Source organism: Lolium rigidum, chromosome 5 (assembly GCF_022539505.1).
Source record: "Lolium rigidum isolate FL_2022 chromosome 5, APGP_CSIRO_Lrig_0.1, whole genome shotgun sequence".
Classification (NCBI taxonomy): Eukaryota; Viridiplantae; Streptophyta; class Magnoliopsida; order Poales; family Poaceae; genus Lolium; species Lolium rigidum.
Window position 1 is genome coordinate 259621262 of NC_061512.1, and position 19065 is coordinate 259640326.

At 44.6% G+C, this 19065-nt stretch overlaps 7 protein-coding genes and 1 pseudogene across 7 annotated transcripts; 4 read left to right on the forward strand and 4 right to left on the reverse strand.

The window, feature by feature from the left end:
- Window positions 1–76: 76 nt before the first annotated feature.
- LOC124653612 (auxin-responsive protein SAUR36-like) lies at window positions 77–10047 on the forward strand. Its single transcript, XM_047192677.1, has 8 exons — window positions 77–100; window positions 216–361; window positions 451–518; window positions 3143–3919; window positions 3994–4072; window positions 7259–7997; window positions 8126–8199; window positions 8404–10047. The coding sequence occupies exon 8, from the start codon at window positions 9515–9517 to the stop codon at window positions 9971–9973; it is 459 nt and encodes a 152-aa protein (XP_047048633.1). The 5' UTR covers window positions 77–100; window positions 216–361; window positions 451–518; window positions 3143–3919; window positions 3994–4072; window positions 7259–7997; window positions 8126–8199; window positions 8404–9514; the 3' UTR covers window positions 9974–10047.
- LOC124653615 (auxin-responsive protein SAUR36-like) lies at window positions 1247–2338 on the forward strand. Its single transcript, XM_047192678.1, has one exon. The coding sequence runs from the start codon at window positions 1787–1789 to the stop codon at window positions 2219–2221; it is 435 nt and encodes a 144-aa protein (XP_047048634.1). The 5' UTR covers window positions 1247–1786; the 3' UTR covers window positions 2222–2338.
- Window positions 3116–3604, reverse strand: LOC124653618 (auxin-responsive protein SAUR36-like). Its single transcript, XM_047192682.1, has one exon. It carries the CDS (start codon window positions 3556–3558, stop codon window positions 3139–3141), a length of 420 nt encoding a protein of 139 aa, XP_047048638.1. The 5' UTR covers window positions 3559–3604; the 3' UTR covers window positions 3116–3138.
- On the forward strand, window positions 5366–6482 carry LOC124653619 (auxin-responsive protein SAUR36-like). Its single transcript, XM_047192683.1, has one exon. The coding sequence runs from the start codon at window positions 5839–5841 to the stop codon at window positions 6247–6249; it is 411 nt and encodes a 136-aa protein (XP_047048639.1). The 5' UTR covers window positions 5366–5838; the 3' UTR covers window positions 6250–6482.
- On the reverse strand, window positions 8164–8915 carry LOC124653613 (annotated as a pseudogene).
- A 2644-nt stretch (window positions 10048–12691) lies between the features above and the next one.
- LOC124653617 (auxin-responsive protein SAUR36-like) lies at window positions 12692–13117 on the reverse strand. The gene has a single exon (XM_047192680.1). It carries the CDS (start codon window positions 13115–13117, stop codon window positions 12692–12694), a length of 426 nt encoding a protein of 141 aa, XP_047048636.1.
- A 1668-nt stretch (window positions 13118–14785) lies between these two features.
- LOC124653616 (auxin-responsive protein SAUR36-like) lies at window positions 14786–15446 on the reverse strand. The gene has a single exon (XM_047192679.1). It carries the CDS (start codon window positions 15274–15276, stop codon window positions 14842–14844), a length of 435 nt encoding a protein of 144 aa, XP_047048635.1. The 5' UTR covers window positions 15277–15446; the 3' UTR covers window positions 14786–14841.
- Window positions 15447–15846: 400 nt separating this feature from the next.
- On the forward strand, window positions 15847–17121 carry LOC124655525 (auxin-responsive protein SAUR36-like). The gene has a single exon (XM_047194401.1). The coding sequence runs from the start codon at window positions 16295–16297 to the stop codon at window positions 16739–16741; it is 447 nt and encodes a 148-aa protein (XP_047050357.1). The 5' UTR covers window positions 15847–16294; the 3' UTR covers window positions 16742–17121.
- The last annotated feature ends 1944 nt before the right edge of the window (window positions 17122–19065 follow it).

A 19065-nucleotide genomic window follows, 5' to 3' on the forward strand; every position in this document is an offset into this window, starting at 1 on the left:
GAGATTGGCGGTGGCATCGGGCGCGGGGTTGGTCTACGCGTGAGCGTGCCGCCGGCGCGGCGGCTCAAGCACCCCCTCTCCTCCCCCGCTGCACACTCCGGTGAGGGTTTTGAATCTAATATGATAGCCCCTTTAATCATCAGCAGATAGTTGCGCACATGATTTTTTCTTCCCGATTACTGGTTCACGGGTATTTGATGATTTTTTGTGTGTAGATTTAGCAGACCTGTTTAGACTCTGGAATACATCGCCCAGTTTCTGAAAGCGCAGCGGAAGATTTTTCTGATTGCTACTCTTCTGCTTCGACGATATTAAGATTCAGACTCGTGTAATTATACACTGATAGCGAGAATCATGCTTAGTAAGTCATCATTTGGCAGATCTTAGTACAGATTGAATGCTACCTAAGAGCTTTGCTCAAATGGCTAACCCCTGCATAACGATCGACAGCAGGTTATTTGACATGGGACACCACATTTCTGAGCTGCCGAGGGCCAGAAGCCGCTCCTGCAATGCTTGTAAGTTGCCATTTCCTCTGAGTGCTCTCGTGCTTATGGAATATGGATACGTACATTGATTTCAGAATGTGCCCTTGTTTAAACTACAATCATGTAGATGCTGCTAGAATGTGAGTCTATTTCGGTGTTATAGGATGGCGAGGAATTATCTTCCTGCCTGCCCCATTTGAAAGGTGAAACCATGTACATCCCATAGAAAAATACAGAACCAGGAAACACGGGTCGAATGAAACATATCACATGGCATGCTGCAAATGAAAAATAGAACATATCTCTTGATATTGCAGAAAGTTGTCTGTGTTGCTAATTGCCAAATGTTCTAGATATGATTCAGATAGCTAGTGGACTGAATTGAATTCATTGGTGGCCGGTGCTTTGAAAGGGACGGAATTGACTTCATTGGTGCTTTGAAAGACATTTGCATAAGTTGAAAAATGGATGACTAGGCATTGTTCAGCAGGAGTAAACCTCTGTTTTGTTTGTTTGTTTGTCTGTCTTTGTTTTGTTGTTGTGTAAGTCCTGCTTTAATCAATGAATTTAGCAGCCTTCCTGCAATTTTTCAGAAAGAAATATGACTGCTCAAGTCTTTAAGTGAGAAATACTGGTCCAGTAGTACTGCTTACAACTCAATAATGACATTAAGCTAGTTATAGTCGAGTAGGTCCATATTAGAGAATGTAAGAAGCAAAAACGAAATGGAGCTCACATGAGATGCTGATAATCAAACAGTCAACCAACAACAGGTTTTGTGAAATCGTCGGGCAAGTTGTTCACTTATTTGAACCACTAATCACATTAAAACTGGTTATTCAGAAACAATGTGTTGTGGGCATGGACAATTGTCAGACTATGCATCTCACTCTCAGGGGATTTCCAGATCTTTAAACAATTGGTATCTCAGTGCCAACAGAACTGTCCCTCACTATTCACACGTTGGACCCGACTTTCACGTAGTTCTCATGAAGCATGCCCGTGAGCCACTAAGCAGGCCAGTTTGGCAGCACATTGTGATATCAAATCACACAAACACTACCGCCACTGTCCCCAATAAGTATCCAAAGAGGTAGCCTCTAAACATTGCATGTTCAAAGCTCATGGCCTTGTCCCTTGCCAGCTTGCTTTGATAGCTGCATGCTTATCGTTCCCCCCACCTATAAATGCATCAGCTCTGAACCACCGGTTCCATCCAGAAGCAAAGCACTACATCTAGATTAACACTTGACACAAAACTCTGAGTTATCTGCCAAGAACGAAGGAGATATACAACCATGGTCAGTGCGAAGAGACTTTCTCAAATGATAAAGAAGTGGCAAAGAGTGGCAGCCATCGGGAGGAAGAGGCTTATGTGGACGGCAGCGAATGAAGTCGATGAGTGCTGCACATCTGTGGTAGTGAAGGGCCACTGTGCCATGTACACTGCCGACGGGAGGCAGTTCGAGGTGCCATTGGTGTTCCTCAGCACAACGATCATTGAAAGGCTCCTGAGGATGTCTCAGGATGAGTTTGGCTTCACAAGTGACGGGAGGATCACACTGCCTTGTGATGCAGCAGTGATGGAGTATGTCATGTGCTTGCTCAGAAGGAATGCATCAGAAGAGGTAGAGACAGCTTTCCTGAGCTCCGTGGTCAGACCCTGCCACCATGGAAATGGTTTGGAGCTATCCATGGGAGTTAGCCAGCAAATAGCTGTTTCTAGCTTCTGATGATTCAGTATTTGTTTTACTTTTTTTCTCTCTGTCCATTTTTGGGATGATGTAAATAGTTCTATATAGAACATAGGAAATGAAAAAAGGGTACCACAAGTTGACTATTTGACTTCGTCTTGGCTCCTGGCTGCTTGGTCCCGCTACTCTTTTGTGTGAATTAAGTTTATGTTTGGTTGCAATACTAGTAATCATTTCTTAATGATCAGGGGATCTTAGTATGTTGCACATTTCCCTTTGGGCATTTTCAGGCCCACTTCCTTTGAAGTTTTAGGACGTTCAGTTTATCTGCAGCAGTTAGACACTTAGACATAACCCACATATTTTACTCTAAAAGTTTGCTCTGCAGCTTGTACTGCTAATTTCTCTTCCATTTTTTTTGGATTTTATGCAAAAATATATGATATGTCCACTGATAAGTTTTGCCTGACTAGTGATCATTTTTGTATTTTGAACAAGAACACCCTCAGTAATTGCAGAAAATTTGCTTCTATAATATGTATTATCTGAGAGAACTGCATATATATTATAGATCATGAAACAATTGAAGAGTTTTGGTGGCTATTATTTTTCTCGAAACTATCACTTCATCAATAAATAAATATGGATTTATGGTCTATTTAGCATATAATAAGTTAACATATTTGATTCTCTCATTCGTAGTGTTGCTTGTTAGGCTTATCTTCTGTTGTATCTTCTGTGAGCTATACATTTGTACTCTGAAGCTCGAGGTTGAAGTAAATAGCTTTCAGGGACTCTATGACCCAATGCTATGTAGTTGTAATTAAAAGGAGTTCATATCATAAAACAAGCTGGTATGCTAATAAGTTATTTCCTCTCTAGCGCTGAACTCTTTTACGTCATACTGGATAAGACATGCAAAATGGAGAATAATGAGGCAAAAACTTTGCATATATTCAGGAGCTACAAACTGCAAGCTGCTGGTGCAGCACTACATGTGGTGCCATACAACTTGGATATTGGCACAGCATCACTACGGAGCTCAGGAATGCCCTCTCTACTTCAGGCGATGCATTTCTTCTGAGCAAGCACGTGACGTACTCCATCACCACTGCATCGAAGGGCAGTATGATCCCGCTGTCGCATGTGAACCCAAACTCGTCCTTGGACATCCTTAGCAGCTCGCCGAAGACTGTCGTGCCGCGGTACGCCAGCGGGACCTCGAACCGCCTCCCATCGGCTGTGTACATGGCACAGTGGCCTTTATCTGCGACCGGCGATGCCGTGCAGCATGCTTCGTCGTCTCTGGATGCTGTCTTCACCCGTTGCCACTTTCTCACCAACTGAGCAATCCTCTTGGGATGGATCATGGCCATGGCTGGGTGTTCTTGATTCTCAGGTATTTTGCTTGGAGATGCTTGGTTTGTGAGTTTGTTGATGAAGTGCTGGTGTCTTAGCTCATGAATATATAGGCACAGAGATATGAGACTTACTAGCAGTTGACAGGGGACAAGGTGCGTGCAATGTTGGCTCTGAAGGGAGGCAGACAGATTCAGATCAGATTTTGCTGGGCCATGGCTTGCTCTGTAGAGGCAAAGGTAGTGGACTAGTGGCTGGGCAATAGATGCATGCTACAGCCATTGATATTAATTGGGTAGAGGCATTATGCAACCTTCTAGGGCCCAGCTTTTATGGATCTGTTCCATTTGGTTTGGTGTCCTGTATCATGAGATTGAGGTTAGCTAGTTAGCCTTGTTCAAAAGCAAATCATTTCTGAATGGTTCGATGACCCAATCTTTGTACTTTTGCAGCAACCCAGTGATTGCAATCAGGTGAGGTGAAGAGACAGCATCACAGGGGACACTTCGTATGATGGTCAGGAGCCCTTTGGTGAGTAGATGCAGAGTTTGTGTCACTGCTTTTGGTTGTGTACTTTGCACTTACAGCTGCATGCTAGCTGTTTGTTGGGCGCTTTAGCTGTGTTTTGATTGCTTCAAATCTAGCAAGTTGCTTGACAGCTCCATATCTCATGGTCTGCATGATTTCTAGCATTGCATGTGTCAGCCATTCCCTTGTATCTCCCCTGCTTTTCCAGTTTGCCTACAACTAGTTGCTAAGAATCAGGTCACCAGCTTCAGCCGGAAAGTCTAGTCCTGGGGCTTTAGGGCATGGCATTGATTCCGTCTCTACAGAGCTGTCATTCGTTCAATTCAGTACATTTTCTGGGGTGCAGGACTGCAGTAATCCAAGTTGCAATGAAGGGCTCATTTGTTAATACCTGATAGCTATTTGTGCATTTCCATGACAGATTGACAGGGAAGTAGCTAGTGTATCAAATTTCTTTTGCCAACGACAAGTCTTAATGAGCTCATGCTGTGTCACGGACCTAATTTCTGTATATTCACCGGCTTTCCTGTCCCAGTTCAAATATAATTCGACAATTTTATCGTTGTTGAACAAAACACAACAGCTTCTCCCTGAAAAGTCAGTTCACTTCTCCATCTGTGAAGATTAAGACTTTTTCTTGCGGGGAATCTGTGAAGATTAAGTCAACGTTTCCTTGTAAAATTTTGGGTTTGAGGCCGTATAGCTGTGCAGAAGAAATTTATTGATGCATCCTGCATAGGTCCCAAAAAGCTTTGATAACTCATTTATCTCTGCAACAAAGTATATGCATCCAGTGTCTAACTACTGGTTATCTTCCTTGACTGCTTCTTTGCTTTCAAGATTAAAATGTTTTACATAAACAATTTAACTTTTTTCCTATTCCTAAGCCGATAAGTTGCACACAAGAGCTGCAGAGACCAGCATGCTGGGCAACACACGGATGTGGCGCCCCACAGCCTGCATCTTAGTGGCATGGTAATGACATCGCCATGGAGCTGAGGAGCGTTGCCTCCATCTCTGCGGAGGGGCCCTTTGTTTTGTTTCTCAGTCAGGAATGACTACAAAGTGAGCCTCTTGATCCCGAGGACTGACATCCTCTCCCACTTCTTGGCCAGCTGAGCAAGTCTCCCGGGACACATCATATTAGCCCTTTGTGTTCTGGTAACTGAAGAGATTCTACTGTGTGTTGGAGCTTGGAATGCTTTGTCCTGTGGATGGAGCGATGGTGTTTGGAGGCATGTAGCCATGGATTTATATCTCCGGGCTGCCATGGGCAGGAGACAAGACCATGAGCAGCCAAGATTATGCCGGGGCAAGTGTTTGGTGTGTGCCGGAGCTTGGACTGGACATCGGCTAGTAGCATGCTGATTGGTGTAGGGTCCCCATGTTAATTGTGAGTCTGCAATGCTCACCCGGAATGCAGCGCAAGTTGCCAGAGTTTGCGCAGTGGCTGATCACCCTGACCCAAAATATGGTCCCACGGAAATCTCGTCAACATCATTCAACACATTGTCTGCAGCTAGCTGCAATAACATTGCATCCAGAGCACTAATGGCATTGTCTCCTGCCCACCGCTCTTGCTGATAGCTACACATAACCTACACATATACATTTCCCTGAGCCCTCTCTTCCTTCTACTATAAAGCCATGGCCTGCTCAACACAATTTCTTCACATCATCTGCAAGCAACATCAGAATCTACACCACACCTTCAGACTTTCAGAACCAAAGTAAAATTTTAGCTAGCCAAGAACACATCAGACTCAACCATGATCCATCCAAAGAAGCTTGCTCAGCTGGCCAAGAAGTGGCAGAGGAAGGTCGCAGCTGGAGCTGGTGGCCAGCAAGCTGACGAGTGCTGCAGCACAGTCGCTGACAAGGGCCATTGTGTGGTGTACACTGCCGACGGGGCACGGTTCGAGGTCCCGCTGGCATACCTTGGTACGACGGTCTTCGGCGAACTCCTGAGGATGTCCGGGGAGGAGTTTGGCTTCACGAACAGCGAGGGAGGCAGGATCACTCTGCCATGCGATACCGTGGTTATGGAGTATGTCTTGTGCTTGGTCAGGAGAGACGCCTCCGAGGAGGTCGAGAGGGCGTTCTTGAGCTCCATTGCTGGGCACTGCCATGGCCAAGATGCACCGATGGGACTCTCCCATCAATTGACTCTTTGTACTTAGCTTAGCTACTGAGAATCTGTTTTTTTAGGTGAAATTGCAATGTACAGACTGATATAAGATTGAATTATCACAGGAAATGATACAAAACATATCTTTGTTTCTGAGAGAATTTTTATTATTTTCCACTCCAAGGTCAAAGTGCAAGCACATTATTTGTTGTAGTTTCTCCAAGTCCAAACACATTATTTCCTTATGTTCTATACCACCTGCGTTGAGTACAATGTTCCCAGTTGCTAGAGAAGCTATACTATTATATATTTTTATGTTACTGCTTTTGATCTTCTATTTCGTTGACATCACCCAAAATCTAGATAAACCCTTGAGAAGTTCTTTAACATGAGAATGCAATGCTACCTTTCTGCGATCCACGGTAACTTGCCAGTTTGATCTCTGAAAGCATGTGCCATTCTTGTTTGCAACTTTAATACATTTTACAATACATCAGCCCTTCTAGAGTTTTATCCTGAGGGTTTATCATTGAAATTGTTCATGAAACTTCAGCTGATTTATCTTGTCTGACTAGTGATTCTTTTTGCATTTTAAACAAAATAGCTCAACCATTGTAGCACATTTCTTCTGTAACATGTACTCCCTCCATCCACAAAAGGATGTCTTAGATTTGTCTAAATTTGGATGTATCTATACTGTCTACATACGTCCAACTCTAGACAAATCTAAGAAAACCTTTTATGGACGGAGGGAGTATTACATTAGGGAAGTGTATATGAGAGATCACGAAGCAATGTAAATCTTGGGTAGCTGTTAATTTTCTTGAAATTGTTTCTCATCAATGAATGCAAATTTGCTTTTTACTATCATAGAATAGAATCACATCTTTCATTCTTTTAGTGGTAGTAGTGCTTGTTAGCGTCAGCTATGAGCTAGACATTTGTACTCTGATCCCGAGGTTGAAGTAAGTCGCTTTCTTGCACCCTATGTCCTAATGGTACACAACTGTAGTTATAATGCAACAAAACAGCTATGCTGACTTATATTTTCTATTTTCCAGTATTGTTTGGATAAGACATGCAGGAGAACACCGAGGGAAGAACTCCGCATGTATTCAGGAACTACAAGCTGCAAGCTGATATGCAGAAAATATGACTGATCTGTATTTGGTAGGGGGCAAGGCCATGAGCTTGGTGCGTGCAATGGTGGCTCCCGAAGGAGGCAGTGAGATTCAGATTAGATTTTGTTGGGCCATGGTACTGTTGAGGCAAGGATAGTGGACTAGTGGCTGGGTAATCAGATGCATACAAGATATACAACAGCCTTTGCTACTGAATTTGGACAGAGGCACTGTGCAGCCATCCAGGGTCCATCTTTATGGCGGTGTTCCAGTTCTGTCTCCTGTATCAAGAGATTAGAAGATATGTGATATTCATGTGCACCGGTCGCCGTGGTTTTGCAGAAACTGTGTGATTGCACACAGGTTAGGTGAAGAGCTAGTGTCATTCGGTACAAGGCATATGATGGTCCAGGAGCCTTTCCTGAGTAGATGCAGAGTTCACTTCATTGCTTTGGGTGTGTAATTTGCGCTTACAGCTGTGCATGTTAGGTGCTTGTTGGTTCAACAGTGCTTTGATTGCTGCAGATCTGGCAAGTTTGCTGGGAAGTTCCATATCTCATTGTCCACTCATGGTCTGCATGGTCCCTAGCAGTACCATTTTCTGGTATCTTCCTTGCATTTAGCTGGGGAAGGAGTTTCATTGTGGTATTTTTGTTTTGGGAAGTGAGCATGCTGCAAAGTGAGTTGCTATAAAAAAGCTTATATATTAGTTTTTGACTGAAAAATTGCCTGACCTACTGACGTACTTGGATATCCTGATGAGCTCATGCTGCATGACAGACCTGATTTTTTTCTTAACATTTGCAGATTTGCCAATCCTGACTTGAGCATAATTCGATGGTTTTACCTATAGTTGAACAGAACGCAGTAGCATCCAAAAGGTCAGCTTCCCTTTCCATATGTAAAGACTTGCCTGCCCTCCTCAAAAATCTGTGATCGATCATTTGTCTTTGCAAAAATCATATATATACATTGAAAGAATAATGTCTAACATAAACAATTTCCTTGATTGCTTCTGTGCTTGCAAGATCAAAAAGCTTCACATAAACAATTTCCTCTTTTCCAATTCTCCTATATCTCCACAGTTGGTTGGTAATCAGGAGTTGCAGACACTGAAGTTCTGGATAACTCCCAGATGAGGCTCCGCATGATACTTACATGACATCGCCATGGAGCTGAGGACTGCGGCCTCCATCTCTGCGGAGGCACTTCTCCTGAGCATGAGGCGTACTCCATCACCGAGGCATTACATGGCAGCTTGATTCTGCCACCGTCGGTGCCTACGAAGCCCAACTCTTCTTGGGACATCCTCAAAGCTCACTGAAGACTGTCGTGTCAAGGAGCACCAGTGGCACCTCGAACCTCATGCCACCAGTGGTGTACACGGCACAGTGGCCCTTGCTAGCCACCGACGAGTACAACGTGCTGCATGACCCTTCGGTTTCTTCCTTCAACGTTGATGACAACCAGGTGAGCCTCTTCCTCCTGATGGCCGCCACCCTCTGCAACTTCTTGGCTAGCTGAGCGAGTGCCTTGGCATTCATCATGTTGGTTTCTTTTGTTCTTGGAAATGGGAAAAACTCTTCTGCAAGTTGGAGATTGGAATGCCTTTGTATGTTGATAAAGTGATGTTGTTTGGAGGGCACTTAGCCATGGATTTATACCTCAAGGGTAAAGCAGGCGCCCACACGGTGGAGTGTGATGGTTGGGCAGGAGACAATCCCCATGGGCACATCACATGTGGTGATCTGGATCGGGTTTTGATGGGCCAAGTGTTTCGCACTCACCAGAGCTTGGGCTGGGAGCCACCACAGTCGTGGTGATTTGTTTGCCAGGGAAATGGCATGAGGACCCCATGGGGCTCTGTAACCACAAGCACATTTCAGACATGGATGGTGCTTGAAAATATCATCAAAATCATTCATCATATTGTCTGCAGCTAGTTGCAACAACATGCATGCAGAACACTTATGGCCTTGTCTCCTGCCCACCACTCTTGCTGATAGCTACACACAAACTACACGCATATGCACTGCCCTGTGCCCCCTCTTCCTTCTACTTCTACTATAAATCCATGGTGTGCCCAACACAAACCTCTTCATCTCATCTGCAAGCAACATCACAGTCTACAACACAGTTTCAGGCTTTCAGAGCCAAAGTGAAATTTAGCCAGCCAGGAACACATCAGACTCAACCATGATCCATGCAAAGAAGCTTGCCCAGCTAGCCAAGAAGTGCCAGCGGATGTTGGTGCCTGGAGCCGGTGTCCGCCGCCGGCAGGCCCTGGATCCCGAGGACGAATGCTGCAGCACAACATCATCTGTTGTTGCTGACGAGGGCCACTGTGTGGTGTACAGCGCTGATGGAGCACGGTTCAAGGTCCCTCTGGCTTACCTTGGAACAACAGTCTTTGCTGAGCTTCTGAGGATGTCTGAGGAGGAGTTTGGCTTCACAAGTGGTGGCGATGGAGGCAGGATCACACTGCCCTTTGATGCCACAATGATGGATTACGTCTTGTGCCTGGTCAGGAGAGACGCCTCTGAGGAGGTCGAGAAGGCGTTCTTGAGCTCCATTGCTGGGCACTGCTGCAGCTACAACTCTAGCTGCATGGTGCCATCAATGGAAATCAGCCATGAATTAGCCCTTTGTACTTAGCTTTAGCTTCTCTTTTTTTTTTTTGGTTAGGACAAGAGGAGCTCTGTATAGTTTCATGTAAGATCCGATTATCACAGGAAGTGATATAAAAGAGACAATTTTTTGGGGGAAAAATGGATTGTTTTGACGCATCCTTTAACATAGTATATATAGAGTACTGAAAAGTAGAAAAAAACCATGGGCTTATAGTTCGCGGTCATCATTTCCAGGGGCAGGAAGTACCGACTAAAAGGGGAGGATGGAGATGACTGGAAGTTGTCTCAACTAGGTAAACAGCACGACGAAGGAGATGGCGATGGGCAGTAAATAAACTGCTGTTCCTACCTCTGACAGTCAGACTGAGATTGCCTATCTCAGATGGAGGTGGGTTGAGCAGTTTGTAGGTTCTGGTTAGAGATAGTAATGGCGTTTTTCTGCCTAGGAATGGACGCTTTCACTGTCATTGCCGGAAATGGCCAATTCTGGATCTCCATTCCTCACGTCGTCTCACCAGTCCGGTGAGAATTCCATATCAGAATAAGCACTGTAATCAGTAGCAGTATGTAGGAAAGCAAGTGAATTTCTGATACATGTCTCTGGTACTTGGTTTTGATCTTCTGTTCTGTAGACATTGCACAGAAATTAAATGAGCCTTGTAGTTGAACATAGGTTACAATAAGGGTGTCAAGTGGGATCCCACTTTTGTCCCACTTGTAGTATAATTTAACTTTTCTAGTACAAATTTTGACATCAAAATTTGAACTACATAGTACAAAATGACATCCCACTGGGATCCCACCTTGACACCCTAGGTTACAATGACTTCATTTTTACTGTTTTCTTCTAGAATGGGATCTATTCACTATTTTTATATGCAAATTCATTATCTTCTTTTGTGAAGAAACTGCAATAGAAAAATTGACAAAATTTTGATGGCGGGTTCTGGATTGATTAAAGCCTCGCACCACTGAAACGGCTTTACGTAGATTGCATTAACATTAAGAGACTTATAATTTCCGTTCTTTTTCTGTCTATCCAAAAAACTGCTGTACTAACAATGTAAACACCCATAGTGGAGGTTGAAAAGGCATTCTTCAGCTCCATAGTGATGCCATGCCACTATGTTTTTTTTGTAGTGGCATGGCATCACTATGTTTTTTTGTTTAGTACTACTTCTTAGTAAAGCAGTTTTTTTATGGCAACATGATCCTGTCATCGTCACTGCCAAAAGTAAACTCCTCCTGAGACATATGGAGGAGCTCTCTGAAGATATCGTACCGAGGTACGCTAATGGCACCTCGAAACGAGTCCCATCAGTTGTGTACATAACACAGTGGCCCTTGCCTGTCACCATCATTGAGCACCCTTCGGCTTCTTTTTCCACTGTAATGGTAAGCCGCTTCCTCCTGATGGATGCAAGCCTTTGCCACTTCTTTGCTAGTTGAGCAATTTTCTTGGCACCGACCACAGTCGGATCTTTCTTCTGAAAGGTGGGACTGGAAGTTCTACTTGAGTTGCAGTTCTTTGTTTGTGTTGAAGGATACCAAGATTTATAGCTGAAGGGAAGCAGGAGGCCTGTCAAGTGTCATTGATGATTGGGTAAGGGGACACGGCCATTAGTCTGGTGCGTGCAATGTCGCAAGCAGATCAAGGCAATGTTATTGACACTACATGTTGCTTTGGGCCTAACTGTTTGGTGTGTGCTGGGTAAATCACCATGCACCGCCAGTGACGTGTTTAGTAGGTAAGTAGCACGAGGACCCCATGCAAACCAGGCTGAATGCGTGACGGCTAATTCTTTAGCTATTGTGCAATGATGTATTGGCAGACAATCCTTGTGACTTGTGATAGGGATATCTAGTCAGCATGTTCAGTTGTCAATCGTTTTCCTTTAGCAGATGATAAACTGACTTATTTGGATTTCTGGTTGCACTTTAATGCGTGTTGTTAACATTTTGATTAGGTGCGAAAGAGACGGTGTTTATTGTCACAACACACGCAAGACGCAACTTGCTGAACAGTGTCATATCTCAGCCCTGTTGGTGACCTACCTTAATTGTAGCATTGCATGTGGAAGCCATTCCGTAGCTCTTTCTCTGAACTTTCCTTTGGGCCTTCAACCAGCTGCATTGAAATGAATAGCAGGCATATACTCCATCTTGCACCGACACAACCTTCTGTAAAGTTGTGGATAGGAGATTCAGTTTTTCAGTACAACAACAACCAACCTTTTTGTCCCCAAAAAAGTTGGGGTAGGCTAGATATGAAACCCCCAAAATAAATATGTCTTATAACCCTAAATACTTTTGGAGTAAACCCCGCCTTTTCTTCTATTTTCTGTGTTTTATCCTACTTTGTTACTTGTATTGATGGCCTTCTAAATTTTTTCCTGATAATTTATCATTGTAAATGGCTCCTTTACCACCCAGTCATTTCACAAATTCACAATTTTTTATATCCTTTTATGGCCTGGCTTAGATGATGAAACTTGGTTTGTATTCTCGTTCATGAGTATGCAACTTTCGATATCTGAAAATAGAGTTGCAACCATTACTGGTTCATTTTGTAGTCTTCTGCAACTAAAATGTAAAAAAAAAGAATGGCTGCAACAACTGGTTGGCAAAATCACGATTTACATACAGTCTCCTATTTTCTGTTATTTAACTATCTTACATTACCTAGGAAACTACACAAAACAAAAGACAGCATCAGGGTCCCTGCATGCATGTTCTTCAGTAGCTACAAACAGCAAATTTGTTGGCTGGCTCCAACAGCTGGTATCACACAGCCAGTGTAGTGGCAAAAGGTCACCATAGAGCTTAGCAGCGCATTCTCGACTTCGGCGGAGGCATTTCTTCTGAGCAAGCTCATGACATACTCCAGGACTGTGGCATCACAAGGTAGTGTGATCCTGCCATCGCTTGCAAAGCCAAACTCCTCCTGAGACATCCTCAGGAGCTCGCCAAAGACCGTCGTGTTGAGGCACACCAAAGGGACCTCAAAACGCCTCCCATCGGCTGTGTACATGATGCAGTGGCCCTTGGCTGGTACAGAAGTGCAGCAACCTTCATCTTCCTTGGCTGACACTGTGAGCCTCTTCCCCCCGAGTGCTTCCACCCTCTGCCACTTCTTTGCGAATTGGGCAAGTCTCTTTGCGCCAGCCATAGTTGGTTCTCGGTCTTTGTGTTTTCAGCTGTAAATCTGAAGTGAGCTATGGATGTTGCAATGCTTGGTTTGTGGATGAGCTGATGAAGTGATGGGTGTTGAGCTAGCCGTTTGCTGAATTTATAGGCGAGGGGAAGGACATCCTGACAGTGAACTGTGGTTGTCATTGAGAAGAGTTGGCAGCTGGCTAGGGACAAGGCCATGTTATTGGTGCATGTAGTGTTTCAGTATGATCAATTTAGATTAGATCGTGATGGGGCCAAATGTTGGGTGTATGCTGGAGCCTATAGTTGCAACCTGTAACCTTTTGGTTCGTCTTATCAGTTGAGGGAACAAGAGCCGTGTCGAGAACATGGCCATTGAAAACGTGCAAGGAGAGTACATCAAATTCAGAGATTGAACAATTTAGGCGAGCACTGATCGATTACGCCATCTACGCACTTCTCCTGACAGATATCCAACATGGTTATGTGCATTGTTCATGCTCTTTATATCAGTCTGCTCTTTGTGAAGATTCAGTCAAAAGCCTGTGTTAGTCTAGCACATGATCCTTTTGATTTCCAGCATCTCACATAGTGACTGCTTGGGGTCTTGCGGTCTCATTTCTTCTAGGTTACAGGAGTACAGTACTAGAACCAAACAGATTGTGAAGCCAACCTTTGTTTCCTCTGATAATGGTAGGTACGTCACATGACCACACTGAAGCTGATGTCTCTCGTAGTCTATGTGTGTTGTGTTTACTGTTTGGTTCCAGTAATGGTACAGCATAAGAAAAATTCAGAAAAGGAAACCTCTCGCGAAGAATGCCATGGCACATGTATTATTAATTCCTTGTGGACTGCTTCAGCATTGACTTGTCCAGCTTTCTCTAATCCTTTTCGTTCTGAACCTGTATACATTTGGGAAAACATGTTTTCGTACCTGGTCTTTGTTGCATTGAGCTTTGACTGCTTTATAGAATCATACAATCTGGTTGGCTTGATTAGTTTGACAATTGCGACTGAAATGGATGTTAGCTTGGATCTTGATGTTGCAATTCATCTGTTTCAATGCCTGAATTTGTAGGGTCAAGTGCAGTGCATGCACCTGTCAGTGGCAAGCTGGAAGGGACTGGTCAACGAGCAAATAGCATGCATAGCTGCTGCATACAAGCCCAATGGATACGCGCCGTGTGTGTACATTCTGATCGACGGGGCCAGGTAAGTGCCGTATCTGGTAGTAGTAGTAGTCTTAGTAGTAGTATAGCTAGTGTGGTTCCTGTGCTTTGGTTGCACAGTTGATGCAGCGTGCCATACTGACCAGTTCAGTGTGGAACCGGCATGTGGGATGCATGCTAATCAGGCACAACGTGTGTGATGATATTATCAATCTTCGGTTCCATTAGCAAGCAACCACAACGATTTGTATCGTGCATATTAAGCAGGCCAGTATGGCATCACATTGTGATCCCCAGTCATCCAGACACGCACTACTATGGTTGTCTCTGAGAGAGATCAAACCAAGGTCACATTGCTATATTTTCCTGGCCGTCTACCTTCAGTTAGCACTGCACGCAGTATTACTGAGAAAAGTTTGAACTGCATATTTTTCCTGACCAGAAAGATTGCAAATTTCATCACGAATCATTGTTCCATTTCAATATTGCTAACTTCATATTTACATCTTGCATCGAACAAAAATGGTGCCTGGAACAAGGATTCTAGCTAGCTGTCATTCTTCATAAGCTAACAAACAGCTACATGCTGGCTAAGCCCTACACCGCCGTCAAAGCGGCATGGCCTTGCAATGGAGCTCAGGAACGCCATCACGACTTCAGCAGAGGCATCTCTCCTGAGCAAGCACATGGCGTATTCCATGACCTTGGCATCACAGGGCAGCGTGATATGGCCATCATAGCCACCTGTGAAGCCAAACTCCTCCTGAGACATGCTCAGGAGCTCTCCGAAGACCACCGTGCCGAGGTATGCCAGTGGCACCTCGAACCGGACCCCATCTGCAGTGTACAATACGCAGTGTTCCTTTGCTGACACTGAGGTCGTCGTGTGGCACTCCTCGGCAGCTCTTTTTTCCATCATAGTCTGGGTGATCCTCTTCCTCCCCATGGCCGCCATCCTCTGCCACTTCTTTGCTAGTTGAGCAAGCCTCTTGGCGCTGACCATGGTTGCTTCTCTTTCTTTGTTGGCTCAAAGTTCAGAAAAACTCTTGCCTCAGGTGGTAGTACTCAGCTAGGTGTTGTAGTGGTTGGCTTGTGGATGAAATGATGATGGTATGGTAGTGCTAAGCTGATAGATTTATAGGCGACGAGGGAGAGACGCATCATGCAGTGTAGGTGCAGCTGATCAATCTACCATGACAAGTTGGCAAGGGACAGAGCCATGAGGGCAGAACGTGCAGTGCTGCAAGAATACAGGAGCAAGCAATGTGATCTTGATTTGATTTTCTTGGGGCCATCAGTTTGCCACTTGTTAGGGACTGTACTAGCAGATGTAGTGTTGGGTGCCTGGATATCACAATGCTGAAACTGCAGGATATCAATGTGATCTTGATCTTGATTTGATATCTCAGCTAGGGCCAATCCATTTGTTTCTTGTCGGGGACAACGATAATCGATAATGCTAGCAGAGTGTGTTTGGTGACTCGGAGATCAAATCAGAGTGTGTTGCGTTACGGCTTGCTTAATGGCTGATGATTAGGACGCATGATTTATGAGAACTTGTTATTACGTACGTTGTAGCTTATTAACATGTGGCCCACATGCCGGTTCCCCACTGAACCGATCGATATGGCATGCAGCCGCACGCGGCCTGCGCCCGTGGTGTGCAAAATGCACTACTAGATCCGGCCAAAGAAAAGCCTAAATACACTCACCGTGCACACAGTTTATAGACCAGGCAGTTCATGCATCCATTCATTGGGTACACAGTTCGCGACTGGCCATACACTTGCAGTTAGCACTGCATGTTCAGAGTTCATGGCCCTGTCCCTTGCCAACTTGACATCTATGATAGTGTCGCTGCACCTAGACTGCATGCATTGCTCTCCTTTCTTCATCCTCGCCTATAAATCTATCGGTCCAGAACCATAGTTTCCATCCACATCCAAAGCACCGCATCTACCACAACTTCCATCACCAAGCAAAGCACCACAGCGAGCAACACACAAAACTCTCTGAACACCATGGTCAGCGCCAAGAGGCTCGCCCAGATGGCCAAGAAGTGGCAGAAGATGGCAGCCATGGGGAGGAAGAGGCTCACTCAGACTACGTCGACAGCAAAAAGAGCCGCCGATGAGTGTTGCACGACATCGCCCGTGGCAGTGAAGGGCCACTGCGTGGTGTACACTGCCGACGGAGCGCGCTTCGAGGTGCCGCTGGCATACCTCGGCACGACGATCATCGGTGAGCTCCTGGGTATGTCCCACGAAGAGTTCGGCTTCTCCAGCGATGGAAGGATCACCCTGCCGTGCGATGTGGCGGTCATGGAGTACGTACTGTGCCTGCTTAGAAGGAACGCATCGGAAGAGGTGGAGAGGGCTCTCCTGAGCTCCATGGTCAGGACTTGCCACCTGGACAGTGGCTCGGAGCCGTCCATGGGAGTTAGATCAGTTGCGGTTTCTAGTTTCTGAAGTCCACAAAGGGATCTTTTTAGACTTCTTAGCCATTAGTTACGATGATCCAAGGCCAATGAACTTTTGGGCAATTAACTAATTTTCCGGATGTAAATACGTCAGGTTGAGACTCTTATAAACAATCTTATATAAATATCTGTTCTTTTTCACATCAGAGATGAGACCCCTGAACGCTGAGTTCTGCAGTTATGGTGTGACAAGTTAAGGCTCAATTGTATAACGGTGTGTATCTATAATGTGTTCGAGTTCACCAAAGATCACAGTATGCATAGCCCGGGAGTTAATCTTCCTTTACATATCAAAAAGTACACCAAAGATTCGAAGAGGATGTGGTACAAATTGTCCCTGAAAAGGATTGTGGCACGGATTTGACTAAATCACAGCGAATCTCTGATAGATCATCAAATCTTGTTCTGGTAACTCAAAACTTCTCTTCTCTTTTTTCTTTTCTTTTTCTGAATAAATCCTGTAATCAAAGTTCACGTCGTAACCGTAGCATGTAAGATAGCAACTCCCCATCTTTGCTCCTACAGAAAAAATGAAGATAAAGATGGCCATCTCGATTATCAACTGATAAATGTGGTCCCTTACTTGATAATATAATCATCAGCTACTTGTAATCTTCAAACAAATGTCATCACGGATCTTTGTTCCATTTCCAGTCTACTAACTTCATATTTACATCTTCCATGGTACAAAAATGGTGTCTACATGAGGGATCCTAGCTAGCTGTCGTTCTTGAGAAGTTAACAAACAGCTACATGCTGGCTAAGCCCTACACCGGTACTGAGGTCGTCGTGTGGTCAGCGACTCTTTTTGCTGTCATAGTCTGGGTGATCCTCTTCCTCCCCATGGCTGCCATCCTCTGCCACCTCTTTGCCAATTGAGCAAGCCTCTTGGCATTGACCATGGTAGCTTCTCTTTCTTTGTTGGCACAAATTTCAGAAAAACTCTTGCCTCAGGTGGTAGTTTACTCAGCTAGGTGTTGTAGTGGTCGGCTTGTGAGTGAAATGATGATGAGATGGTATGCTAAGCTGGTAGATTTATAGGCGGTGAGGGGGAGGGAGAGATGCATCATGCAGTGTAGGTGCAGCTGATCAATCTCTCATGACAAGTTGGCAAGGGACAGAGGCATGAACTCAGAACATGCAATGCTGCAAGAGTGTATAGACAAGCAATTAATGCGATCTTGATTTGATTTGATTTTCTTGGGGCCATCAGTCCTCCACTTGTTGGAGACTATCGACCGATACTAGCAGTGTGATCTTGCATCCTTGACATTACAATTTGCTTCCATACTCACCTGTTTCAAGTAGTGGCCAAAACAGAGGACCACATGTAAATTGGTCAATTGGGTCCATTTCTGTTTCGATTGCACAACGAGAAACCAATTGATTATTTTGATGTTGATGGGGTCCTAATGGTAAGAAATATATAGAGTGGCCCCTGAGATGGAGATGTCTTGTCTAACAGTTTGTCATGGATCCTTACGGGAGTCATGATATGCAATTGTTCATGCTCCTTACAGTCTACACTTTTCTGCACATTCAGTTGTGAACTTGTGCTGGTCTAGCATATGATCTGTGTAGGTTTCCGTGTCTCGCATGGTGGCTGCTCCCTGTCGCATCTCATATCTGTTAGGTACATGAGTACATGACCAGAACCAAACCTACTGTGATTTGTGAAGACACCTTTGTTTCCTCTGAAAGTGGTACCTCGCATTTCCATGCTGAAGCAGTCGCGTGTTGTGTTTACTGCTCGACTGCAATGCAATGTACTCTGTATTGTATTTGCAATGTGATGTTTCCGGTTATAGTCGATATCCTCATACATGACTATATAGATGATCCAGAAGAGGAAACCTCTATAAAGATGCTGCCTGGGGCAATGTTCTTAATTCCGGCAATGTTCTTAATTCCTTGATGTTCAGTAGCATGTAATTATATGTGCAGTGTTAGCCCTGTGCCCTTGTATTAATATAAAAATTACACCGTAAGGGATTCCCCTATAGTAGAACTGTCAAAAAATGTTCAGGAGCATCGAGCTGTCCAGCTTCTCTCTGTACTTGTATAGGGAACATGTATATTCTGTACAGAGCTTTAAGGCTTTGGTCAAGTGAATGTATGCACTTGTGAGTTTGTGAGCGTGGTGATGCTGCTGAAACTGCAGCCGGCAACCCAAACCGATGGATCATGGATGCATTCATCCCAGTCCCAGCTTGCACATCACTGGCACAGGGCTTACAGCCATTGCCATACTGAGCGGTTCAGAGGAGGAGAAGCAGCATATGGGCCACATGTTAATCTGGCACAACGTGCGTG

What these genes read in the sequence shown, in the direction of transcription:
- LOC124653612 (XM_047192677.1), top strand. Translation starts at nt 9,515, where the DNA reads ATGATCCATGCAAAGAAGCTTGCCCAGCTAGCCAAGAAGTGCCAGCGG.
- LOC124653615 (XM_047192678.1), top strand. Translation starts at nt 1,787, where the DNA reads ATGGTCAGTGCGAAGAGACTTTCTCAAATGATAAAGAAGTGGCAAAGA.
- LOC124653616 (XM_047192679.1), bottom strand. Translation starts at nt 15,276, where the DNA reads ATGGTCAGCGCCAAGAGGCTTGCTCAACTAGCAAAGAAGTGGCAGAGG.
- LOC124653619 (XM_047192683.1), top strand. Translation starts at nt 5,839, where the DNA reads ATGATCCATCCAAAGAAGCTTGCTCAGCTGGCCAAGAAGTGGCAGAGG.
- LOC124653617 (XM_047192680.1), bottom strand. Translation starts at nt 13,117, where the DNA reads ATGGCTGGCGCAAAGAGACTTGCCCAATTCGCAAAGAAGTGGCAGAGG.
- LOC124655525 (XM_047194401.1), top strand. Translation starts at nt 16,295, where the DNA reads ATGGTCAGCGCCAAGAGGCTCGCCCAGATGGCCAAGAAGTGGCAGAAG.
- LOC124653618 (XM_047192682.1), bottom strand. Translation starts at nt 3,558, where the DNA reads ATGGCCATGATCCATCCCAAGAGGATTGCTCAGTTGGTGAGAAAGTGG.